Raw genomic sequence first — 27,856 nt, 5'->3', positions numbered from 1 at the left:
TGCGATTTTTTTATTTATTTTTTCCCCCCATTTAATCGGTACTGTTGTGTTCCGAAAATACAATGCAAATGCTCTCCATTTTCGATATGTGACTAGCATGCAAAAAATAAATAAAACAATCTGTCGTCCGTTTTTTCGGATCGTGTGTACAGGCCATTAAACCCCGACAAGTTCCTACCACAACCCCTAACTTTTGTAGTACTATGTGGCATATTCTCATAATAGTTTTCTCTGCCAGGCACAGACTTTTTTTTAAGTGAGAGAGGGGCATACATGACACAGAATGTAAAGGTGTCAGATACTACACTGTGTATTACTTTCTCTCTCCAATAAAATAATTAAAATCATTTGGTTGTATAGTGTAATCATCTAAAAACTATAGGCTGCTTTTGAAATCATATTGATGTACTCCTTTTACATTTTTTACTTTTGATTCCTTTGTTAACCAAATATAAGGGAAGTCTCCCCAGTAAGATCTGTGGTTCATACCGTCCTCCAGGGGACAAAGTGCCTGTAGATGTTGGTTCCGTTTGCATTGGTGCTGTCAATGCTGAGCTAGCATGGCTGGCAATGCCCCCCCACCACAATTGGACTGCTCAGTAGGAGACATACAGGACTGGATGTGATTTATAATATACACGGAGAGAAGCCTTGGCTATAGAACAGCTTTTATAGAATGACTACAGGGATAGTCTGGTTTGAAATATACAGGTTCATTTGTTCTTTATGCAAGGTTTCCTTTCCCACACATTTTCTACAGAGTGGGGGTGGTGAGTACAGTGTTGTCTGTAGCTCCTCCATAGGAATGCCCATAAATTGGTCTATGGCCTGGGGTGGAGCTACAACCAGCACAAGCAAAATAAAAATAAAAAAAGTGCTTTTATTTACCACAGTACAGATCTAAACAGGATTTAAGTGATACGTGCACTTGGTCTCCAAGGTTTATGCGCATTTGAAGTCTCTGTTTGCTACCTTAGACGTGCGTTTACCTATTTGGCTCTAAAGGCCTCTTGTTATAGTAGTATTGGAACAGTTTCCGTTGCTGTGTATGTTTATGGGTAAACTGTGTACACCAAGTATGTTTAGGCTCAATCCTATGGCTGGTTTTGTGACAACCTGAGGATGGTATGCTTGTCAGTAATGTAATGTCCAAATTCATTGGTGAATGTCACGTGTTTCATGTTCACAAGTGCCAAATAGAGACTGGGTAGTGGAGAAATAGAAATGAATGGGCACTGCTGTGCAGCTTAAAGGGGCAGATCCACGTACAGCGGCCCATATTTCCGCCGGGCGTATCATATCTAAGATACACTATTTTTTTTTTCGAATCCTCAAAGAATGCGCGCCGTAAGTTGCGGCGTAGTGTATCTTTGGCGGCCTAAGGGTGCGCAATTCAAATCGATGTGATGGGGGCGTGTTTTATGTAAATACGTCGTGACCCGACGTAAACGTTTTTTTTGAACGGCGCATGCGCCGTCCATGGGGGTATCCCAGTGTGCATGTTTGAAATTAAACCGGAACAAGCCAACGCTTACGACGGTGCCGTCATTCTACGCAAATCCCTATTTGCGAACGACTTGCGCAAACGACGTAAAAAATTAAAAATTTCAACGTGGGAACGACGGCCATACTTTAAATACGCCACCATATAGCAGCTTTAACTATACGCCGGAGAAAGCCGAACGCAAACGACGTAAAAAAAATTGCCGCCCGGACGTACGTTCGTGGATCGCCGTATCTAGCTAATTTGCATACTCGACGCGGAATTCGACGGAAACGCCACCTAGCGGCCAGCGTAAATATACACCTACGATCCGACGGCGTACTAAGACGTACGCCTGTCGGATCGATCCCTCATTCCGTCGTATCTTTTGTGGATACAAAACAAAGATACGACGCGGGAACTTTGAAATTACGCGGCTTATCGATAGATACGCCGGCGTAATTTCTTTGTGGATCTGCCCCCTTACTGTTTATTTAAAGTCAGCAGCTACAAAAAGTGTAGCTGCTGACTTTTAATAAACAGACACTAACCTGCTCCACGGGCCGGGTGGCCGCGTCGCTAGAGCTCCCCTCCTCTCCGCCGGCGCCTCCATTCATAGTGTGGGCACCCGGCCAAGACAGCCTCTTGGCGCGTGTTGCGCTGCGCTCTGGGTGGACAGGCGATCTCCTGGGACCTGTCACGTGTCCCAGGAGATCGCCTAAAGGGAGGGTCCGCCTAATGCTAGAGTAGGAGTCGCCTAGGCGGTCCCTGGGTGGAAGTGGGACAGGAAGTCCCAATCCCCCCCCCCCCCCCCAAAAAAAAAAAATTACATGCCAAATGTGGCATGTAAGGGGGCGAGGAGTGCCTAAAGCGGAAGTTCCACTTTTGGGTGGAACTCCGCTTTACGCAAGTAATGGCTAACATTTGGCCAAAGGGTGACAGAAGAAATCATTGCATGTTTAATACACCCCTGAGCCTTAACCTTTTTAGCCATTTTCCTTTTTTTCTGCTGGAAATTTGCTCTGCTGATTCAGATTTGGTGGCCGATGCCTGTGATCTTCGGATATCTTTTAGTTTTAGTGAGGACATTATTATGACATCTACATTTTACTATTCGGGTAAATTCTGCTGCAGTAGAGAAGTCCGTTGTGCATGTCATCAATCACCATGAGTATAAAATGCACTGACTACCCATAATCTAAATATCAAGCGGGTCATCATTTAGCTTGCTCTTGGTAGAAGACTGTATATTTAGTTTTTTTTTTTTTTAAGACGGGTTAATATAAATGTATATGATTGTTTAGTAGTCAGATGTTCTACGATTACAGAAAAATGTCAGATGTGTTTGGCAATTTCAGAACAGACCTTGCTGCTTTGGCTTTACTTCTGTTGACACACACTGTCCCTCTGTGTGACTTTGGCCATACACCTGCTTCCTGCCCAGTTCCAGTGCCGTGTAACAGAACAGGAAGTGAGGATTTCCCTGTAGAGGAAGCTGTGATATCACTTTGTTTATATTTAACTTCTTCTTCTTCTAGACGGTTTCACTTCCAAATCCCTGTCCTGAAATTATTTCTAATTAAGGATTTTATATAGGTTGCCTTTTGGTCAAATCCACTTCAAGGCTTCTTGCACACTGGACGTTTTTACAGCAGCTGTTTTTGGCGTCGGACATTTTTCTTTTCTACAGCCCGTAAACTCCCCAGCATGTTATCCTATGGGTCCATACACACATAGGCTGTTATCAATGTTTTTCTGGCTGGAGAACAAAACCCAGAACTAATGGGTTTTGAGAGGAGGATTTCAGATGTAAAAACACTCTAACTCAGGGATGCCCAACCTTTTGAAGAGCGAGGGCTACTTAAGCGACTTGGTAACCAGTTGCAGGCCACAATGAGCGGAGTGGGGCGGATGACAGGTCTGTATCCACTTCCATATGCAGAGCAGACACCGACAGCCCGCTATACTCTATAGCAGGGGTTGTCAAATTTGCTTGGAATCTAGGAGCCAGCTAAAAAAAGTTAGGAACCAGAAAACGCGCCCCGTCCCGACGAGCTTGCTCGCAGAAGAGAACACATACGTGAGCAGCGCCCGCATATGTAAACGGTGTTCAAACCACACATGTGAGGTATCGCCACGATTGGTAGAGCGAGAGCAATAATTCTAGCTCTAGACCTCCTCTGTAACTCAAAACATGCAAATTGTAGAATTTTTTAAACGACGCCTATGGAGATTTTAAAGAGTAAAAGTTTGTCGCCATTCCACGAGCGGATGTAATTTTTAAGCGTAACATGTTGGGTATCAATTTACTCGGCGTAACATTATCTTTCATAATAATAAAAAAAAAATGGGGATAACTTTACGGTTGTCTTATTTTTTAATTAAAAAAAGTGTAATTTTTTTCCAAAAAAAGTGCGCTTGTAAGACCGCTGCGCAAAAACGGCGTGCCAGAAAGTATTGCAACGATCGCCATTTTATTCTCTAGGGTGATAAAAAATATATATAATGTTTGGGGGTTCTAATTGGAGGGAAGAAGATGGCAGTGAAAATAGTGAAAAATTACATTAGAATTGCTGTTTAACTTGTAATGCTTAACTTGTAATACCAACGGCCACCACCAGATGGCGCCAGCTTACACATCTGGTGGTAATAACTTGTAATACCAACAGCTCACCACCAGATGGCGCCAGCTCACAAACAAAAAGGCAAGTCGCCAGGACCCTATTTCTAGTCGCCATGGCGACCGGGATTTGTCGAGCCCTGCTCTATAGGCCCTCCAATCTGATCTTCTCAGATGGACCCCTTCTGGTTGTATTTTTTTTTTTTTTTGCGGATCAGATAGAGGTAGGTGGGTGTAAGCAGCCACAAGTCTGTGTACATCTGCAGCTCCATAGAGGTGAATGGAGGGTCCGATTGGGTTGGATCGATCTTATCAAAGGGGCCTAAGGCTGCTTTCACACTGATGTGCTATGGTTTGCCCACACCGAGGGCACAGTGCACTGCACATGTGTATTTCCTGCAGGTGGGACTCTTCCAGTTCACCCTGGTTGGTATGTTTAAATTGGGCAGGATTGAATTCTAATTGTGATCCATTCAGTCATGCCCATCAGCAGGCATTCAGACCAGGCTGTGTGTATGAAGGGGTTTCCTTCTTGAATAATGCTTTGATCTGGGACTTGGGAGGTTTGGACTCTTTCTGAAGGTGTGACTGAGGACGGGATTTGAATGCTAATTTGTATGTAGCCTCCAACTAACCTCTGGAAAACCGCCTCCCAATTCATTTGAGTGTGACTTTTCACACTGGGGCGGTGCGCTTGCGGGACGTTCTGAACAGTCCTGTAAGCAGCATCTTGGGGTGGTGTGGGAGGGGTGTATACAGCCCTCCCAAAATGCCCTGCCCATTGAAATGAATGGAAAGCACCTGCAAAGCGCTTCTGCAGTGCCGCAACCCGGGCACTTTTAACCCTTCAGCCGCTAGCGGGGGTTAAAAGCGCCTCGCTAGCGCCCGAAAAACACAGCTAAAATGTCAGTAAAGCGTCGGTAAATCTAGCATGTTCTGTGAATTGGATGCGGGTAAACCTGCATGCTGTTTGTACATATGTGATCCAGTTCTTGCTATCAGAATTACCAGGTTAAAGGGTTACTAAACCCTTTGGTTTTTAAAAAGGAAAAAAAAAAACATGTCATACTTACCTCCACTTTGCAGTTCGTTTTGCACAGAGTGGCCCCGATCCTCCTCTTCTGGGGTCCCTCAGAGGCACTGGTGGCTCCTGCCTGTATAGAATGTCCACGTTGGAGAAACGCTCTCCTAAGGTGGACACCCGTGCGGGCGCGCTCCCGAGTCCTGCATCAGTGTCCATTCACACAGTTTGCAGGACGTGGCCCCACCCCCGTGTCATTGGAGTTGATTGACAGCAGTGGGAGCCAATGACTGCGCTAGATCTGGTGTGCTCATTCCTGGCCAGAGGATGACAGCTTTCACGTATGTAAAATGGGGGGCTGCAGCACTACAGAAGGATTTTCACCTTTAATGCATTGAGGTAAAAAACCATGAGGGTTTACAACCTCTTTAGCGGGAAAAAATAAGCTTAATGCGGCCATTACATTTTAGAATTGGCAAGCTTCAATATTTTTTTTTGGGGGGGGGTCTTTCACATGAGTCAATACAGCGAGGAGGCGGCTTTTTTCTGTTGCGCCTGGGCAACCTATATGTATGGTGAATGCAGACGCAGTGATTTTACAGCCACTTTCATAGGCATGCATGAGCAGGAGATCTCTATTATGTTTTTCGCTTTGGTCCAATAAAGTCATTCTTATTTTAGAAACTTTCCGATTTTTTATATATATATATTCGGCTCTGTGCTTTGAAAATGGCGCTCTCTTGTAATCTCCTGAATCTTTTCTATATTAAAGCTGCCTTTACATTTATCGGGTAAAATAATGTTGATTGTCCCTTGTGAGAAAGTGGTGCTGGTTGCTACTTTACTACTTTGATCTAGTTTTCAGATCTGTTCTAAAGAAATGACTGCAACAAAACCTCCTGACATACTCCCTAAAAAATACACAAACAGCATTGGATAAACCTAAAAACTTTTTAGGGATCGCTCTAAGTTGTCGGGTGATTTTTGCGGGCTGCATTCCTCCGTATTTCTCAGACGCAGCAATAGGTTTGTATGGCAGCGACAGAATGACCTAGTTAGTAAAGCCGAGGCCTTGTTTGGATCTCAAGAATGCTACATAACAGCGTTGTGCATAGTTGGCAGAGCTTTAAAATAGCCTGTGCCGTTTTTTATTATCTAGTTGTTGGTTCAGCACCAGCATTTTAACTTCTCGCTCCTAAAATAAACCACGTACAAATGTCTTTTCTTTAGTACTTTGCCCTGTGAGCTATCTCATTAAGGCCTGATTCACACTTTTGCAGTTTGCATATTGCAGGTGCATTTTGCCTTTTTTTTTTTTTAATACATGCTTTTCATCCATTGACGTATATTAGGGTTGTCCCGATACCAGTATCGGTACCGATACTGAGCATTTGCGGGAGTATGCCCCCGCCGCCGCAATACCGCCGCATACCGCAACGCCGCCGCCTAGTTAATCAGCATGCGGGGAACATGGCAGCTTTCATTTGAATAGCTGTGTGTTCCCCACCGCGTATAGACACTCCCCCTTGCTCGGGATTGGACGTGTGATCTGTCTATCAAAGTGCAGATCACCCGTCCAATCCCGAGCAAGGGGGAGTGTCTATACGCGACGCGGCGGGGAACACACAGCTATTCAAATGAAAGCTGTAATGTTCCCTGCACGCTGATTAACTAGGCGGCGGCATCTAGGTATGGGGGGACATGGCTGCATCTGTGAGGGGGACATGGCTGCATCTGTGAGGGGGACATGGCTGCATCTGTGGGGGGGACATGGCTGCATCTGTGGGGGGGACATGGCTGCATCTGTGGGGGGGACATGGCTGCATATGTGGGGGGGACATGGCTGCATATGTGGGGGGGACATGGCTGCATATGTGGGGGGGACATGGCTGCATATGTGGAGGGGGACATGGCTGCATATGTGGATGCAGCCATGTCCCCATCACATGGCTGCATTTGGGGACACATTTAAAAAAAGTATCGTTATTCGGTATCGGCGAGTACTTGAAAAAAAGTATCGGTACTTGTACTCGGTCCTAAAAAAAGTTGTATCGGGACAACCCTAACGTATATGGAACCAAAAATAGGAATCGTCCCTGGTCCTTTCCATAAAATGCACACATGTGAACTACATCCATAGGAAACCTTGTTAAATGGACTGTAGTGTGTTTCTGCAAAACTGAAAATGCGCTAAAAAATGCATAGGTGACGTGTAGATCTGTGTTTTGTGAGATTGATGCATACACTGGTTGAATCTCCATTTTCTGAACATTCGTTTGGTTTTCTAATAGCAGGGTCAAATCGTCATTCATTTTCAACCGCAGATGAACCAAATTTTAACTGTTTTCATTTGGGGGAAAGAATTGTATACATTGTAAGTAAACCTGTTTAATACGTCCTAGGGTTCTGTTCAACCAGGCCTGAAATTCTAAAGGCTCTAGAACTCTATTAGTTGACTCCATCATGGTAAAAGGGCATATTCTGACGAATAATTTTCAGAATTTCCATATGGACACTGTTATATGTGTGAAACGTGTTTAACGTTACTGATCTGGTGTCACTTTGTGTCCTCCCTGAACTACACGGAATAAAGTACCAGTATCTACATTAAGTGGTGTGCAGACAATTTTCAGTTTCCATGATGTAACGGTGGCGATCTGGGGGCGAGCACCTATTACAGATATCCCATTAGATCAGGGGTGTCAAACTGGCGGCCCTCCAGCTGTTGCAAAACTACAAGTCCCATGAGGCATTGCAAGGCTAACAGTTACAAGCATGACTCCCACAGGCAGAGGCATGATGGGACTTGTAGTTTCGGAACAGCTGGAGGGCCGCCAGTTTGACACCCCTGCATTAGATGGACTGCAGCCTCACCTGGAACAAGGTTTCTCTTCTGAAATTCTTTAGAACTATATTCGTTTCTATCATGACAAGAGAGCATATTCTGACAAGTAATTTTCAGAATTTCCATATGGACATTCAACGAAAATCTACTTGACCAGGTTTACTCTGCTGCCAGGCCAGAGTGTTGAGGTTGGTGATTGGAGCTTTAAACATGTTTTCCAAATTAGAGTGAAGTGATGTTATATACCCACGCCAATCACCCACGTTTCTTGCCCTCTTCATAATCGCTTGCATAAAAATGTTAAGGGATCGTTCGCACTAGAATAACATGTAGGAAACCTGCATTTGGTGCCGGTTCCCCCACTACATTCAAATCGCAATGCCCTTGTGATCTGCAGTGGGTGTCAGTGTAGCGTTAACACCCCAAACGCAGTGCATTTGCTCGCAAGGGAGCTCATGGTACAACTGTACCATGCGAGATCTGGTTGCAGTGCGTTTCCAAAGTACACTGCACCAAAAAATAGTGAATGCACTAATTTCAACCTATTCAAAGTGAATGAAATCACACTGTACAGAACTGCATGTGAACGCACAGGAACATTACATTTGCATGCAGTTTCTAGTGTGAGTGGGCCCCTAATTGTAATGCATACACACTGGGGTTGATTTACTAAAGGCAAATCCACTTTGCACTACAAGTGCACTTGGAAGTGCAGTCGCTGTAGATCTGAGGGGGACATGCAAGGAAAAAAAAAATGCATTTTTGCTTGCACATGATTGGATGATAAAATCGGCAGAGCTTCCCCTCATTTTAGATCTTCCCCCTCAGATGTACAGCGATTGCACTTCCAAGTGCACTTTCAGTCCTCTTGTAGTGCAGAGTGGATTTGCCTTTAGTAAATTTACCTCAGTGTGTGGCGTGGTCAGGCTTGGATATTTTTTAGAAACCTTGCCTTCAGCATATTCTCCAGTGCGATCGCAATGTGTAACTCATGCATGTTTGTATACTGCCATACTAAGCAAGGCTTCATGCACAAGGCCGCAAATGGTCATATACAATAAAATACTATATTTTCTCTATTGTCCCCATGGCTAAACTCTGAGGGGCAGAGCGAAACGCGTTGGCATTTGGCCTGGCTGGAGTCCAGGTTGAGGTTGCCACTTACCATTGCACTTTGGGATGACATGGATGTGCGGTCACAAGGATACTTTGCTTTACACTGAGCCATCTTGGCTAGCTCCTTCCCTCCCAGCACTCCCAGTGGTGGACATGAAGGGCTTCAGTGACCCCTTCAGTGAGCCTGAGTGGCACACAATACAGGCTTTTTGGGTCACTTCTGCCGGTAGTGACAAGTACAGCATTCAGCCTCTGCCAGTCGGTCTGTACAAATCGGTGGCAGGTGGTTGCTATACACCAGGGGTGCCCAACCTTTTGAAGTGAGAGGGCCACTTAAGCGACTTGGTAACTGGTCGCGGGGCCACAATCGGCGGAGCGGGCGGATGGCAGGTCCATGTCCGCTCTGCATATCAGATTGGATGTAGGACACAAGTCAGTTTACATCTGCCACTCCTTAGAGGTGAATGAAGGGTCCAATTGGGTCGGGCTGCTTTCACACTGATGCACTGAGGTTTACCCATACAGCGGGTGCAACGCAGTGTACCTTTGGCTTTTCTGCACTTTGCAATAGACTTCTATTCTATTCTGCAGGTTTGGTGCATTTTCAGAAAGCTCACCAAACTCGCAGGTAATAACAGAAGTCTATGGCTCAGACGCTGCTCTGCATCTGCGGATCAGTTTGGTAGCAGCCCAGTAACCATTTCAGAACAGATATGCCCATATATACACTGTAGTTTTAGTAATAAACTGACCTTTTAATAACGGTATTCTTTTCAATCCCAGAGCAGTAGGTCGCGGGCCATATCAGCGGGCTCCGCGTGCCACATGTGGCCCCCGGGCCACTGGTTGGGCACATATGTATTCCAGTATACGTCACTTTATTCTGGAAGGTGTGTAGGATCCGTATGCATATAAACTATCTCTGTGAAGACACCTATGGCCCTGTACACATGTGACCATTCAGGTTCTCAAATTTTATATAAAATATATAGTATAAATGCCGCTTGCCATGGAATTTTACACGCTGACTGGCAGCAGCTGAACGCTGCACCATACACCCCTGGCACAGACATTATGGCTGAATTCTATGCTATAAAGCAGGGATCTTCAAACTACGGCCCTCCAGCTGTTGCGGAACTACACATCCCATGAGGCATTGCAAGACTCTGACATTCACTGACATGACTAGGCATGATGGGAATTGTAGTTCCTGAACAACTGGAGGGCCATAGTTTGAGGACCCATGCTATAAAGCCTTCTTATGGTATTCTGTCCTTGCACTATTACTGCCCATAGTAGCTCCCAACACATGCAAGAGGTGGATTGTGCAGGCCACGTGGTAGGTTCTGTTTGCAAGGCCAGGGCTAGTTTAGAATTGTGCTTAGCGATTCCAACTTCGATACTGGTGCAATATAAAGCTGACTTAGTTGTACATTATTTTATGATTTTTTTTCAGGACCTGTCATACTCTACCTGTAGAGCAGGGGTGTCAAACTGGCGGCCCTCCAGCTGTTTCGAAACTACAAGTCCCATCATGCCTCTGCCTGTGAGAGTCATGCTTGTAACTGTTAGCCTTGCAATGCCTCATGGGACTTGTAGTTTTGCAACAGCTGGAGGGCACCAGTTTGACACCCCTGCTGTAGAGTATAGGACGGGTGTCTTCTGTACTGTACATGGTACCATCTTGGGCCAGTCCCTGTATTGAACAGAGATGCTGACGTACTTTGCCCATACCAAAGGGTGAAATGTTTGCTTCTATAGAGGTCAGAAGCCCTTTGTCTAGTGTGTTTTATAAATTTTTGTTTTATTTGTAATAAATGGTTGGGGTTCTGGTTGCTGGATTTGCTTACATCCGCACCTGATTATTATTCCTATAGAACAGTGCGCCATTGTAACCTTCACACTGTAGTCTGCCTTTCCGGAGTCTAAACCAGCATTACCTTTCAACAGCCCTGCATCTTTCAAGAGCAAAAAATGCTTGGACTTGTAGCAATTCACTAGTAATTCAACTTCTGGGTAATGCTATCAATGTAGATACATCCCTGATAAATGACTGTATGGCATGAGCTTCAGTGTCTGAAAATGTATGAATAATGCCAAAACTGCCAATTCCCTGCCACTGATTGTACAGGAATGGCAAAACTGTGTTCTGGTTGTGTGCTACTGGGGATCAGGGTGTTCTATGACTTTCACATCGGCAAAAAAAAAGCCCAGTGAGACTTTGAAGATGGAATATTGTGGAGTTGTGTTTACAAACACAGAACTGTGTACATGGGATATGAGATCTGGCTATTTCTTCTCTCTGGAGAGCAGGGAGAAAACCCTGCCAGATCAGAAAGTAAAAGCGGCACATATTGCATGCATTACACATAGTTGGGCACACAGTTAACCCCTTGATTGCCCCTATATGTTAACCCCCCCCCCCCCCCCCCCCCCAGCCAGTGTCATTAGTACAGTGTCAGTGTACAGTATTCGTGTCGGTGAACCTCCCAGCCAGTGTCTGTTAGCACTAGAATGTCCGCCGCCCTATCAGTCACAGTATAAGTCGCTGATCACTGACATATTACAGTATAGTGTCTATAGCTGCAAAAATATTTTTCTTTTAAATATAAGACCTGTATCGGAATACATTTTGGCCTAAATTTAGATAGATTTTTTTACTATTTTTATATTGGATGTGTTTTAATAAAGTCAAATTTTTTTATTTTTCAAAAATTTTCGGATTTACGTTTTTAAATAATAATAATTAAATTATAAAAAAAAGTGATCAAATGGCACCAAAAAAAGCTCTATTTGCGTGAAAAAAAAATTAATATATAAATTTTGTTTGCGGTTCGTTGGTGGTTAAACGCTTTTCTGACTCTTGGTCATTTGGCGCTCTTCTTACACTTTACAAGCACGGATTCTTGGTTCTGGATTTCTTCCCTCCTCAAGGGTTGCCTCCAATTTGTGGAGAGCTACTGATCCAGAGCTATTGTGATCATTTAGGACGCACCAAAGATTTATATCCAGTGTCTCCATTTAACCTTTTTATTTTTTTTTTTTTTTTTGTTGTTTTGCTCTGATAGTGTGATCTTGGTTCACTTTAAAGGGAGTGCTTGGCAAATCCTAGACGTCAGTTAGCCTTAGCCCCTTTTCCTGATTTTTTTGCTGTGACATCCATGTTGTGACCAGTTTTTATTAAAAGGAACACATTTTTATTTTTGGAGTGCGGCCGTCCCGGTTCTTTTTTTTATACATTTTAGCCTAAGTCTAACCTTCTTTTGAACCTCTTTCTATTGTTGGTAGCAGCATTTTCTGCTTCTTTAAAACTTCCCCTTAATTCCTGCATTGAGTGGACTGTTCTGCCCCGCATGCACATTTGTAGCTCCATCTGATCATAAGCCTGTCCGCCATGTTAAACTTTTTGTTTACCTCTTCTGTTTGCCCCTCTGAAACCGTTTTTCCCCTTTTTATTAGATATTTGACTGACTTGATTTAATTTTTCTGAATATCTGTCTCTCACTTGCTACAGTTTTATGTGGTAGTTATGATTTGCTGTTTCTTATTTCTAACCCTGTTAATTATTTTTTGTTCTTTATGTTTCAGGTGCTGGAGAATCTGGGAAAAGCACAATCGTGAAGCAAATGAGAATCCTTCATGTGAATGGATTTAATGCTGAGTAAGTTCAAAAACCAATGGACACTTTATTTTTTGTTTATTTTTTACAACTTACTCCTGTGCCTGTCCTGAGAGTATATTGTGGAGCTCATTTTATGGTTGTATGTTTTATTATTTATTTATTTTTTCTAAGCTGTGTCCCTCCTACCGCCCATGAATGGAGATTAACCAGTTCAGGTCTGCCCTATAGCAGTTTTACTGCTAAAGGGCGGCACCTGTGCACTGAATCACGTGTGTGTGTGTGTGTGTGTGTGTGTGTGTGTGTGTATGCTATGCGACACTTCTGGGTAGGGGACGCTTATGCTACTCCCACTGCGATTACGCACAACAGGTACCACTGACTCTGTTCGCCAGCACCCGCCAATTGTGAAGAAAAGGCACTATGTAAACAAGGCAGATCGCTGTTCCGACAGTAGGAAAGGGATGGAATTTGTGTTCCTGCGAAGCAGGGAACAAAATCCATCTCTTCCCTTGGTAAAAGCACAGTAAAACGCTGGCTAGGCACACGGTTAACATTTGCATCGTCCTAGATGTTAACCGCTTCCCAGCCTGTGTCATTAGTACAGTGACTGTACATATTTTTAGCAACGATCACTTTATTGGTGTCACTGGTTCCCAAAAAGAGTCAAGCCGCAATATTGCAGCCCCACTATAAGTTTCTGATCACCGCCATTACTAGTTTATAAAATGTAAATAAAAATAATAAATAAAAATATCCCATAGTTTGTAGATACTATAACTTTAGCACAAACCAATCAATATACGCGTATTGGGATTTTTTTAACAAAAATTTGTAGCAAAATTCATATAGGCCAAGATTGAAGAAGTGTGTGTGTGTGTGTGTGTGTGTGTGTGTGTGTGTGTGTTTTTTTCTTGCATATGCTTGATGATCAAATACCACCAAACAAAAGCTCTATTTGTGGGATAAAAATAATAATTGCACAAACGCACAATTGTCAGGTAAAACAATGCTGTGTCACATCACAAAAAGTTTTGCAACAGCTGGAGGGACACCAGTTTGAGACCCCTGCCTTACATGAAACTGTATATAGGCAAGACTATACACCAGCTCCGCATTCGCATTGGTTAACGCAGTGTGTTTCTCAACTCCAGTGCTCAGGGCGCCCCAACAGGTCTTGTTTTCAGGATTTCCCTCAGATGAAACGGCTGTGGTAATTACTAAGGTAGTGAAACTGATCAAATCACCTGTGCAAAATAATGGAAATCATGAAAACATGACCTGTTGGGGCGCCTTAAGGACTGGAGTTAAGAAACACTGGGTTAACCCCTCAGGGACATTAGACATAACGAACCTGTATTTCCCCCCTAGCACAGCATCTCATTACATATTTAAAATTGATGGCATCAAAGTTAAGGGGATTTATGCATTAAAACTGAGTATGTGACGGGGTGATTTCAACAGTGTCCACCTTTTAAAGAGACATTTTGGATCTGCAAGCTGAATTCCCTTGCTCCTAAGGGATTCAATAAAGAGAGTAATTTTACAAGTATTTCCGGAATAGGTCTTTTGTGAGCCCCTCCTTTATGTGGATGCTATGTCTTTCCTTCTTTTTTGGCCCTTTACTCTGCGATAGATTCTTCTAGTATATGCTATGAATGCATGTCCGAATGCCTCTTGAATGATGGATGTTTGAATTACCAGTAGCTTAATTGCTTATGCCCCTTTAAAAAATATTATGGGCTGGGTCAAATGGTGCATTTAAACACATCCCAGCTAGGAGGCGTTACGTCCTGACAAATCTGGGTTTCCATTCAAACGCATTGACGTCATGCAGATGTACGTCTGACGTCAGTTGACACTCCCAGTGTTCCTTCCACCTGGACCGGGTATACGGAAGGATTGTGATATCTTGGTATACCTATTACTTTATGGACTGCATGGATGTGCGTATGACCTCTAGACGTATTGTTTGATACTAAGGCATTGTTGTCTTTTAATGGTGGAAGGAAGGTGGTTGCTTTTATGGTTTTAATTTGACCGAATAAAGAATTTCCTAATTTTCTATTTTTTTTTCTGTTAGAAGTTATTATTGCCCCAGAGGCTCATTTGCATGGTTAATTTTGGTAGAGGTTTCCCTGTCTGCCATACTTTGTGTTCTCTTGTGGGTTACAGCAGTGCACGCACTTGTGCGGTCCTGTGACCCAGAATCATCGTAGAACCGCTGCAGGCTATGGAAGAATCCAGACCATATTGTCGGGATCCACTTAGATTGGCAGCTAACCTTGTCTGTCAGCATGCTACCGAGATTCTGAGCCAGTTGTTCCCGTCTCCTCTTCAGCCTGGTGCTTCAGTTAGTGGTGAAAGGGCAAAGCAGAAAGCTGTGACTGACATGCTGTCTGCTCAGAGTGTATCGAGAACTGAGCGATCACTAATCATGTGATCACTCAGTTCTTGTGCTTAGAGCTGGCAGGAGATGCAGCTTGGAGGTGAGAACTTTTTTTTTTTTTACTCAGACTCATACTCAAGACTCAGAAAATTACCGTATTTATCGCGGTATAATGCGCTCCCGCGTATACCGCGCACCCCTAAAGTTGCCCCGAATCCTGTGGAAAAAAAGTTTTTTTTTTTGTACTTAGTTTTGGTGTCTTGCGCGGCGTCCATCGGCGGCCTCGTCTGGTCCGTCTGCGGCTTCGGGTGTCCTCTTCGTTGGGTCCGGCGTCCTTCTGCGGCGTCCTCGCGTCCTCCCCGCTCGTTTCCCACGCCGAGTTTGAATACTGCGCCGACATATACAGAGCGCAGTACACTCGTGTATTGTCGGGCAGGCTCGGCAACTCTCGCGCTGACGTCCAGGATGTGAGCGCGGAAGGAGCCGAGGCTGCCCGACTATACCCGAGTGTACTGCGCTCGGTCTATGTCGGCGCAGAATTCAAACTCGGCGTGGGTATCGGCGTATACCACGCACCCGCGATTTTGCCCTGATTTTCAGGGCAAAAAAGTGTGCGGTATACGCCGATAAATACGGTACTCTAAGGCTTTGAATTAAAACCGCTATTTGTAATTTTATCTGGCCTCTCGGATATTTTGCATCTTTAGATATTTAAACAAACTATAGAAAATAGGGTTGTCCCGATACCGATTACTAGTATTGGTATCGGGACCGATTCCGAGTATTTGCGGGAGTACTCGTACTCCTGCAAATGCCCCCGTACCCCCGATACCGAAATAGAATACTTGCATACCCCCCCCCCCCCTCCGCCGCATTACGCCGCATCCCCGCTTGGTTAATACGGGCGGGAAACATTACAGCTTTCATTTGAATAGCTGTAGTGTTTCCCGCCGCGCCGCGTATAGACACTCCCCCTTGCTCTGGTGAACTGTCCAATCCCGAGCAAGGGGGAGTGTCTATACGCAGCGCGGCGCGAAAGACTACAGCTATTCAAATGAAAGCTGTGATGTTCCCCGCGCGCTGTTTAACCAGGCGGCGGCGCCATCGGCATCTAGGTATGGGGGGACATGGCTGGTTATATGGGGGGACATGGCTGGTTATATGGGGGGACATGGCTGGTTATATGTGGGGGACATGGCTGCATATGTGGGGGACATGGCTGCATATGTGGGGGGACATGGCTGCATATGTGGGGGGACATGGCTGGTTATATGTGGGGGACATGGCTGCATATGTGGGGGACATGGCTGCATATGTGGGGGGACATGGCTGCATATGTGGGGAGACATGGCTGGTTATATGGGGGGACATGGCTGGTTATATGGGGGGACATGGCTGGTTATATGTGGGGGACATGGCTGCATATGTGGGGGACATGGCTGCATATGTGGGGGACATGGCTGCATATGTGGGGGGACATGGCTGCATATGTGGGGGGACATGGCTGGTTATATGTGGGGGACATGGCTGCATATGTGGGGGACATGGCTGCATATGTGGGGGGACATGGCTGCATTTGGGGGCACATTTAAAAAAAGTATCGGTATTCGGTATCGGCGAGTACTTGAAAAAAAGTATCGGTACTTGTACTCGTGCCTAAAAAAGTGGTATCGGGACAACCCTAATAGAAAAGATGTGGTTTGGACCGGAGATCTTTTGGAGCTCCACTTAGTGTTCCACAGCTGCAGGTAGATGCTGATTGCACGCCTGTGAGGTTTATTTTTATCTTGTCCAGGTTGACGTACAGGATGTTGGATTGAAATTGGACTTTGTTTTCTGACTCGGCCTGAGAAACACTGTAAGCGCCTTGACACTGCCGGGCCGAGATCGGTGCTTTCTGGAAGACGGTCCTGATAAGCGGTCATAGTTGTGTTGTGTCAGCTCGCTGGCTGGCTCAGTATTATGAAGAATCTGCTTCCTAGCAACACCCATAATAATCCTTCCCACTCTTCCTTTACCTGCTCACTTTGTGTATTTAAAGACTGGTTTCTGCTGGGTAATCTTCCTTGATTGTGCGAAGATTTGGCTATGAGCCGAGCAAAGGAACTAATCGCAAGCAGTGTGACCATGGACAGTGCTTCTAAAAAACGCATGCAAATAAGCTGTCTTGGTAATGCCATTTTTTTTTTTTTTTAACACAGTAGCCATGTACATGAAGCAATATTCGTTTCCAGGCAGTTAAAGTGGAGGTTCACCCGGAAATAAAAAATGTTAACCTTAGATTGAGGCTCATTTTGTCTAGGGGAATCGGGTGTTTTTTTTCTAAATCAAAGCAGTACTTACCGTTTTAGAGAGCGATCTTCTCCGCCGCTTCCGGGTATGGGCTGCGGGACTGGGCGTTCCTATTTTGATTGACAGGCTTCCGACGGTCGCATCCATCGCGTCACGATTTTCCAAAAGTAGCCGAACGTCGGTGCGCAGGCGCTGTATAGAGCCGCACCGACGTTCGGCTTTATTCGGCTACTCGTGACGCGATGGATGCGACCGTCGTAAGCCTGTCGGAAGACTGTCAATGAAAATAGGAACGCCCAGTCCCGAAGACCCATACCCGGAAGCGGCGGAGAAGATCGCTCTCTAAAACGGTAAGTACAGCTTCGATTTTAAAACAACTACCCGATTCCCCTAGACAAAATGAGCCTCAATCTAAGGGTAAAAACAATTTTATGGGTGAACTCCCGCTTTAAGTTTAGAGGCTTTTTTTTGGAAAGTTCAGATGCTGAGTTTAGAGGCATTTCAAGCACTAAACGCAGTAACCCACGTTTAGCCGCGTTTTGTTTTTGGCTTTTAAAGAAATGCTTCTACTCGCTAAACGCGGCAAAACTGACGTTTTAATTGTGCGTTACTATCTGTCAAGTTACCTCATTCAGGAGAGGTTGTAAAAACGTCCCGTGTACCTTAAGCCTAAGGCCCCTTTCACACTGGGGCAATATGTGCGGTGGCGGTATAGCGCAGCTATTTTTGGCCGCAAATGGTGCGGTATTAACCCCCACTAGCCGAAAAAGGGTCAAGACCGCCCACAATGCGCATTTGCAGAGGCGCATTGCCGGCGGTATTATCGCAGTGTCTCATTGTTTTTAATGGGAAGGAGCGGTATACACACCACTCCTCTCACCGCTCCAAAGATGCTGCTTGCAGGAGATTTTTTTTCTCTCCCGCCAGTGCATCGCCCTTAAATGCTGGCGCAGGAGTATTTCAGGCTAAAACGCCTGAAATACGCCTTAGTGTGAAAGGGGCCTAAAGTATAAGTTCACCTTTTGGGAACATGTTCCCAATGCTACAGCCGCTACCTGATCCCCCTCCATCCCTGTGACAGCAGTACAAGGGCAAGTTTCCCGTACTAGCTGTCACTTTTTAAAATCAGTGGGGCTCCACCCACATGGCCACATCATTCAATCACACAGCTGTGTGTGTGAATGAACTACAAGCCCCAGCATCCTTTGTAGTTGTCAGCTTGTAGTTCTCAATGAGCTGTGGTAGTGCATTGATTCTTCCTGTCAGTGTATCTGCTTGCTCATACATGATGTACAGCACACAGATGCACTGACAGATCTGAAGGAGACCTGCATGGCACCAGAGTTCTGCTGATCGCGGGTGCAATGCTTAAAGGAGATGTAAAGGAAAATGTTTTTTCACCTGTCAACTGCGGATAGCAGCGTGAGAAAAAAAGAACAGGAAGCACATCATAATCAAAAAAATAAATAAAAAGGATTGCTATGGGAATGACTACCGCAGCTAAACGCGGCCGCATGTAACCGCACGTAATCGCAATGTACAAATGCAGCTAATCACAGTGCCTGGAGCCTTGAATTTCACAGAACATTTTACATGCTTTTAACTGCGACAAAACAGCCGTCCGTGTGAAAGGCGCCTAATGGGCTCCTAAAAAGAAAAAATACAATAAATACATTTTTTTTTCTTTTTCCTTTTTTTTTTAACCTGCAAAAAAAAAGGTGCATTTATAATTATTTTTTTTCTAAAACTTGAACTTCTCCTTTAACCACTTAAGACCCGGACCAATATGCAGGTTAAGGACCTTGCCCCTTTTTGCGATTCCGCACTGCGCCGCTTTAACTGACAATTGCGTGGTCATGCGACGTGGCTCCCAAACAAAATTGGCGTCTTTTTTTTTTATTTATTTATTTATTTATTTTTTTTTCCCACAAATAGAGCTTTCTTTTGGTGGTATTTGTTCACCTCTGCCGTTTTTTTATTTTTTGCGCTATAAACAAAAATTGAGCGACAATTTTGGAAAAAAACTTTTTTTTACTTTTTGCTATAATAAATATGCCCCAAAAAAGAAACTTTTTTTTATTTTTATTTTTTTTTCCCTCGGTTTAGGCCGATACGTATACTTCTACCAATTTTTGGTAAAAAAAATTATCGCAATAAGCGTTTAACGATTGGTTTGCGCAAAATTCATAGCATTTACGAAATAGCGTTTTTCTTTCTTTTCGTGACTGCGACATTATGGCGGACACATCGGACAATTTTGACACATTTTTGGGACCATTGTCATTTTCACAGCAAAAAGTGCTATAAAAATGCATTGATTACTGTGAAAACGACAATTGCAGTTTAGGAGTTAACCACTAGGGGGCGCTGTAGGGGTCAAGTGTGACCTCATATGTGTTTCTAACTTTAGGGGGGCGGGGCTGGACGTGTGACGTCACTGATCGTCTTTCCCTATATCAGGGAACAGATGATCAATGACACTGCCACTGTGAAGAACGGGGGAAGGTGTGTTTACATACACCTCTCCCCGTTCTTCAGCTCCTGTGACCGCGGGACACCGGCGGGGATCGGGTCCCGCGGCCGCGGACTGGGTTTTCGCGTGCGACCCACGGCTGGGCTCATAAAGGCGACGTGCTTGTGCCCAGCCGTGCCATTCTGCCGACGTATATGTGCAGGAGGCGGTCCTTTACAGTCGCATCTATTTTCTGTGTCAAGCATTTGTATGCGCATTACTGAGCATTTTCCAAGCGTTTTGGAGCTTTGGCATTTTTGTATTGGCCAATGGAGAGAACTGTCATATGTTGCATTGTTTGTTGCTATAGGTTTCTGCTTTCTGCTCCTTCAAAAATTGCACCAATCTGCCGAAGATGTGAGCCACCTCCACAGAAAATAATTGATTTATTTTTTCTCCTTGAGCGTTTTGGAGCTTCGAGCAATAAAATGCTCAGGTGTGGATGAGTCCTTGGGGAGGATTACTTGCTGCGGGTCAAGTTGAGTACTAAAGCGAGGGTGGGGGGTGGACTGACAGCCAAGCAGTTGGCATTTTTAGATGAGGTCAGCAGGGGTGGCCCTCAATTTTTCTCCCTAAAGATCGTGTCATGGAGCTTCCAGTGTCCTATGAAGTTTCTATGCTTAACCCTGCAGAGGACACCGTTATTACAGGAGAGTCCAGCCCCTAACTGGCAAATCACTAGGCACAATTGTAGACCACTTTTTTTAATATGCAGTTCTGTGTTTTTATTTTTTTTGTTTTAGACCCTTTGTCCATTCATATACAGTATGTGTATAGGTGTCCCCCCCCAATCCTCTGATGCTCTCCTTGTTGCTGCTCTTCAGTTGGCTATAAAGTCCAGCCCTTCCAGGAATGGGGAAGCATATGACACTGTTCTGGTCCAACAGCCAATCATTGGACTCAAGCTCTGTCACATGATGGAAGCAGTAATGGCAGAATGGGGATTTTAGTGCTGGGTGTAACCAAAGAGGAGTGTTGAAGAGTCGCTGGCGAGGGCTGCATAAGTGAGTTGTGATGAGCCCTTAATGAGCAAGGAGAGACCGTGTCTCCTTTTAAAGGGTTTGTAAACCCTTGTGTTATTTTTACTTAAACAAAAATGCCTATACTTGCCTGCTCTGCAATTGTTTTGCACAAAGCAGCCCCGATTCTTTTCTTGTGGGGCGGCAAACCAGGCCCCTCTTAATCGGGTGCTCCAATGGAAACCCGCTTTCCCTTGGGGTACCTGTGCGTGCTCCCAAGTCCCGCTGCTGGATCTATTGACTCCCGCTCCCATGTCACAGGTTTTATTGACAGCAGTGAGAGCCAGTGTCTCCCGCTGCCATCAATCTGTCCAATGGGGAAAGAGACGGCGGCTTGAGCTGCTGCGCTCGTGCACATCGCTGGATTGGATCAGGCTCAGGTAAGGATAAGGGGGGTCTGGGAGGGAGCTGCCGCAGAAGGTTTTTCACCTTAAAGTGGAGTTCCACCCAAAAATGGAACTTCCGCTTTTCAGAATATACACCCCCCCCCCCCTCCGGTGTCGTATTTGGCACCTTTCAGGGGGAGGAGGGAGCAGATACCTGTGTAATCCAGGTATTTGCTCCCACTTCTGGGCACAGATCACCGCGGTGACCTACGCCTACTCTGTCTTCCAGAAGACAGCAGGGACAAATGGGATTGCGCAGCGCAACTCGCAAACCAGGAAGTGAAGCTGCAAGGCTTCACTTCCTGATTCCCTTACCTAAGATGGCGGCGCCTCCATACAAGAGCCGAGGGACAGATTGGCTTCGGGTGCCGACATCGCTGGCGCCCTGAACAGGTAAGCGAGATAATATGATATTAAAAGTCAGCCGCTGCAGTATTTGGAGCGGCTGACTTATAATTTTTTTTTTTTTTTCGGCGGAACTAGGCTTTAATGCATAGAATGTATTGTGGTGAAAAACCTTGATGGCTATTTTAAAGCAATGGTATGGACTGTGCTTTATAACTGGGACCCTGTGTGCTCCAGTCTGTATTTTCTGCATTATAATATGACTGTGTGATTCAAATCTATGAATACATACATACATACATACACACACACCAAAGTTGGAATTTCCTTCAAATTAGTTATAAGAAATGCACTGAAAGAATTGCGGCACAACCTCTACCCTTCCTAGAGCTGCCTGTGTACCATACCGGAGTGAGCACTAGTAAGCAAGGCTTTGGCTACATAAACATCCAATATGCCAACGGTAACTAAAGCAGCATCAGACATGGGAGAATGCATCTATCTTTGCTGGACAGAAATCCCTATCAAATGCTGTTTTGAAGGCATCATTTGTTAAATACAGCAAATGTAGAATGTAATGTGGTTGTGATGAGAACTAAACTTTACTTTTAGAACTTTAATGCTATCCAATGTAGCTCATCACCCTTTGAAGAACATTCTCATTGGGAAGCTTTGTTGTGAGAACCTCCAGGTTGTGGGGATACCTATCAACTGGGAAATGCCAGTAAGGCCCAGCATTGTTGGTCTGGCCCTACACATTGACAGCTAGGATGAGCTAAGGAGGGGGACCAAAACCTTGGAAAGCCACCTTCTAAATTATTTTTTTTTTTTTTTATCTGTGATTTGATCTTTTTTTAAATGAGTTTAAAATAGTGCAGGCAAGGCAAGCCAACCCTGGCATTCCATCTGTGATGAAACTACAAATGCTGTGATACACGAACATGGCAAAGAGGCGCACTAGCCCAGTGTATTACTGTAGGATTCTTAAAGGGGTTGTAAAGGTAAATGTTTTTTCAACTTAGTGCAAATCTATGAATACACACACACACACAACCAATTTCCTTCAAATCAGTTATAAGAAATGCACTGAAAGAATTGCGGCACAACCTCTACCCTTCCTAGAGATGACTGTGTACCATACCGGAGTGAGCACTAGTATCTAGGATCCTATGCATTAAGGTGAAAAAAAAATCAGATGGTACCGCCCCCCCCCCCCCGAACCCCTGTTTTACTTACTTAACCCCTCGAAAGTGCTGCGCGCATCCACGTGATGCTCTTCGGTTCCCTGCCTGGCCATTGATTGGCTAGGCTGGATGGATTGATAGCAGCGCAGCCATTGGCTGGCGCTGCTGTCAATCACAGCGGATGGCGCGACGGGGGGCGGGGCCGAGTGATAGTCGGCGGCTATGCCTGCCGCTGTATCACGGGAGCGCTTTTGCAAAAGCTTTCCACCATGCGAGCTCGCATGAAGGTGGAAATCTTTTGCGAGGAGGAGCCGAGACAGCCGCCGAGGGACCCCAGAAGACAGGGTTAGGGGACACCCTGTGCAAAACGAGCTGCACAGTGGAGGTAAGTATAACATGTTTGTTATTAATAAAAAAAAAAAAAATAAGTTTGCCTTTAGTGTTGCTTTAATATATATATAAAAAAAACACAGATATTCCAATATACTCACTAAATAAAATGACGTATAGGCATATCAATGTCATTGACTCCTTCAGACCCATGTCCATCAAAGGGCACAGCTTATGCATTTCTCTTAAGCCTCGTACACACAATCGGATATCCGATGAAGCTGACTTTCATCAGTCTTGCCTACACACCATCGGTCAAAAATCCGACCGTGACAAAACGCGGTGACGTAAAACACTACGACGAGCTGAGAAAAATGAAATCGACTTGATTCTGAGCATGCATGGATTTTTATCCGATGGAGTTCCACTCAGACGATCGGATTTTTCTATCTGTTTTTTTTATCCATAGGAAAAATGTAAAACATGTTCTATATTTTAACACCGATGGGGCCCACACACGATTGGTTTGTGTGTTTTCATCGGACAAACCGATCGTGTGTGCACGGCTTTAGAGCTCACAGTAGAAATACTGAGATGCCTCTACCTCTGGGAGTCATGTGTGGGGTTGTCAGAAGCTTGCAGGGCCTCATGGAAGTTGTCGTTTCACAAGAGGTTGGCATGTTGGGGTTGCCTACACCTGGTATAGTGTTATGCCCTGTACACACGATTGGAATTACCGATGGCCTAAAATCTGATGACATTTTTTGTCCGAATTCCGTTCAAGCTGTCTTGCATACACACTGTCAGACCAAATTCCGACCGACCAAAACGTGGTGACATAAAACACTACGACAAGCCAAGAAAAATTAAGTTCAATGCTTCCGAGCATGCGTCGACTTGATTCTGAGCATGCGTGAGTCTTTTCTCCGTTGGAGTTGCACACAGACGATAGGAGTTTCTGTACTGTTTCTAAACACCGTCGTAAAGTCAGATGGGGCCCACACACGATCGGAATTTCCGATTGAAAAAAGTCCATCGTACTTTTTTCATTGGAAATTCCGATCGTGTGTACACGGCATTACACTTCTTGGAACAGGGGAGTTCTTCTTTAAAGTAAACCTGTATTGGTGTTCATGCAAACTGAGCTTGCTATTCTAGATCAGGGATATGCAATTAACGGACCTTTTTGCTGTTGCAGAACTACAAGTCCCATGAGGCATAGCAAGACTTTGACAGCCATGAGCATGAGACCCAGAGGCATGATGGGACTTGTAGTTTTGAAACAGCTGGAGGTCTGCTAGTTGCATATGCCTGTTCTAGATCTATTAAAAAGAGATGCTTGCTGCTGTTCTCCTCTGCTGATGGTGTGCACCGTGACAGGATTGGTGCTGATGCATCATAAATGACACATCAGGCGGTTTTACTTTTTTTTTTCAACTTTATTGAAATGTCACAAACTGGCGTTTCTTTCTTCTTTACTCGCATGTGATGTACTGCATTGCCACAGCTGAACCATAAGACAGAGCGATTTGTTTTCCGTCCTATGTGTGGGCCTCTGTTGGACAAGCCTGCCCAGCACAGCTCAATGCCTAGGGTGTGAAAGTAGATAGACCTTGGGTTTTTGATGCCCTCCAGAGGTGCATTGAGATGCAGGACAGCACTGACCAGGAAGCAGGCAGCTTATGTCAGAATTAATAATGCTGGAACCCTGATTGAGGTTTAATGTAAACTTCTGGTTATTGGACATCTAGAACAGGCCATGCTGGGCCATGTCTCCCGGCGGCAGGGATGGACTGGCCATTGGGACTACAGGGAGTTTCCCAGTGGGCCGATGTCTCAGTGGGCCGGCTTCAGTGACAGCGGACCACTGCCGCCTCCCCTCCGCTCCTGTGTCTCTCCCTTTCCGCAGTGCTCACCTCCTCCCCCTCCCCTGCAGCGCTCACCTGGGGGACAACAGAGAAGCAGGGGGAGGGGACAGACAGCTGACTCAACAGCTATGGCCTGGGAGTTTCTCCCTTCTGCCTAATCTTGTCCCATAAGGGGGGCACCAAACTGATTCTTTGCCCCGGGTGAAATAATGTCTAGCTTCCCCACTGGTACTGCCTATAAGAGTACCAGTACCAGTCATTCTACTCTAATAAATAGAGTGGCTAGTGAAGGGGGAGAGGGGGCTTGGGTCTCCGGGGGAGGGGTGCGGGAGTTGTCCGGCCGCCATGGGAGAGACCCGTCAAAGTGGGCCAGTCTGGATGAAGTCCAGGGTCAAATTTTTGTCCCCCCGTCCAGCCCTGCCCGGCGGTGGCGAGGTACTTATTTTACGTAATGGGGCGGAGACCGCGGGACGCATACAAGCACTGGCTGTTACAGAAGACCTATTACTACCGTTTTATAGAAACCAGGAAGAATCTGCAGCCGCTGTCTCTTCATAGCACTATTAACCCCTTTCCCCCCCATGTGTGTAATGCTCCTTGAAGTGAAATATGCCATGCCTGTGTACATCCTCCTCGCCTCAGAAGGATTGTGAAGCTTGTGCATCTGCTGCGAGGGTTAACACGTTGGCAGTGCTCGTGTTCTGTTCTCCGGTGCACAGATTGATGCCGCTTTGCCGGTGGATTTGCCAAGACAGAAGATGCTGTGTGTGTCAGTGCCGGCTGCGTCCTCCCACTTACAGTGTGTCTATTCCTCTGTTCCAGAAAGTCTCAGAACCTGACCATACTAATTGACTCTGTTTCTGTACGAGAGCGGAAGTGACTGCCTTATACGGTCCCTGGATCACGTGACTCTCCACAGTGCACATGGATGGGATGACTGCCACCGTTTTATATTGCTTTTCCTGTTTCATTAGGAATGGGGAATAAAATGCTTGCTGCATTCAGTGGCCTTAAATGGGAAATGGCTAGTGCTAGCCAGGAAGCATGGCCACCGTGCTAAAAATGGCCAGTCACTGTGCCTTTTTTTTTTTTTTTTTTAATAAAGTGTTACAGACCTGGTACATTTTGCCGAGTTTATGATGAAAAAAATGCGAGGTTACCTTCTGTTATCTGAATGTCACTGATCCAGAGACTGGGGCAAATTGTTTTCAGATTCAGCTTGACCCCCCTCACTTTTTACCACCACCCTAGTGATCATTGAGGTCGTCCTCCTCCATCTGAACCCTAGGGGGAAGCTTGGAAGGATTGAGACCAGCACAACCTGTGCTCCTTTTTACATTGTAATCTGTTGAACAATTTTCACATAGGGGAACATCTGCATTTTTTTTTCTTTTTTTTTTTCCATCATAAACTCGGGTTCTGCTGCTTGATTTGAGACCGATTTTTACTTTCCACAGAAACTTTCAGGGCAGTTGTTGTCTCTCACAGCGGAGGATCTCGTTCAAAGCTGAGCGTTGACATACATGCCAAGATTTCTCCTGTTTTTAAAGTGGTTGTAAACCTCAGACATGAAATATAAACAAAGTATATACCTCCGCATAGTGTGTACTTATCTGAATCCAGTGCACTAAGGCTGCATTCACACCGGAGTGTTTTGTCGCCTGAAGCGCGACGCTCAAAAACGCTAGAGGGGGAAAAAAATACATTATTCCCTATGGAGATGGTTCACATCTCCACGCCAATACGCCTGACGCCGAACGACTGAATCTCAAACAAGTTCCGGACCCTTTTTTGTCGCGCGTATCGGGCGGTTTGGTCGTTTTTTAGCGTTTCCATTTCCCATAGAAAGTAATGGAAATGCTCGATTCAAGCGACTAGCGTGACAACGAGTGTTTGCTACGGGCGTTTCGTCGCTTTAATCTACCAACATAGCAACAAGTGATGAAAAGATGATCAGTTTTCCTATTGGCTAAAATAAAAAACATCAAAGTACAAAAACGTCGGACGACGCTGTATGCAAACGCGCAAATAAGCATGAATACGCGCGAAAAAACGCCGGAAAAAACGACCGACGCTCAGGTGTGAATGCAGCCTAAGTGGCATTTCTGTCTGCTGCCTCATTCTTCTAGCTGCATGAGTCACTTCTGACACATTTTCCTGACACCAAGAGGAAAAAAAGGTGACCAGGGAGAGGATCCAGCACACAGCCTGTGATTGACAGCCTCTTCTCTGTTCCTGTGTAAAGGGGTGTCCCTGTCCTCTTCTCAGCTCTCCTCACTGGGATATGCAGTGTGTAATTTTAGCTCTCCACCCCTTGCTTTCTGAAAGTTTAGACAAGCTTTATAAAGTTTGGACTTTGAACGGATGTAGAGAAGAGAAGACTGCAGATAAATAGGTACAATTTATGTAGGAGGATTTGTTTCATCTCTGTGTATCATGCAAGGCCAGTCACATCACTGGGCATTTAGAAGCGTTTACAACCACTTCTTAAGGGAGAAACGCCCAAAACATATCAATTATGGGCGAAATTCATTTTGGTTTAACTAGTTCTTGGTTTCTTATAGTATAGAAATCTATAGAGTGGCCGTCCATGCTAATTCGTGTAGATGGAGGAATCCTTGTTGGCTATTGGGTTCAAACAGCCGTAACTCAAGCTGTCAGAATATCTGAGCGGAGTGGCTGCATCTGATTGGCTGCAGTCACCGTTAGGCTGAGAACTTTCAACCAAGTTCCTACAGTGTTCAGGTTGACGTTTGTTGAGCCGGTTGGTTTCAACAGCACCACCTGTGGCTCCAATTTTGGCGATTCAGCTGAAATTCAAGCAGTG

General features: G+C 45.2%; 1 protein-coding gene across 2 annotated transcripts in view; it reads left to right on the top strand.

Moving 5' to 3' along the window:
* Positions 1–27,856, top strand: part of GNAS (GNAS complex locus) — a 202,540-nt gene that overhangs the window by 117,639 nt on the left and 57,045 nt on the right. For both annotated transcript variants that reach the window (XM_040330132.1, XM_040330133.1), the window contains exon 2: positions 12,674–12,746. In XM_040330132.1, the coding sequence (XP_040186066.1) occupies positions 12,674–12,746 (73 nt within the window). The remainder of the gene's footprint in view (positions 1–12,673; positions 12,747–27,856) is intronic.

The sequence above is a fragment of the Rana temporaria genome, chromosome 12 (assembly GCF_905171775.1).
Source record: "Rana temporaria chromosome 12, aRanTem1.1, whole genome shotgun sequence".
Taxonomy (NCBI): domain Eukaryota; kingdom Metazoa; phylum Chordata; class Amphibia; order Anura; family Ranidae; genus Rana; species Rana temporaria.
The sequence above is the reverse complement of the archived record's forward strand: the minus strand, read 5'-3'. Positions and strand labels throughout refer to the sequence as shown.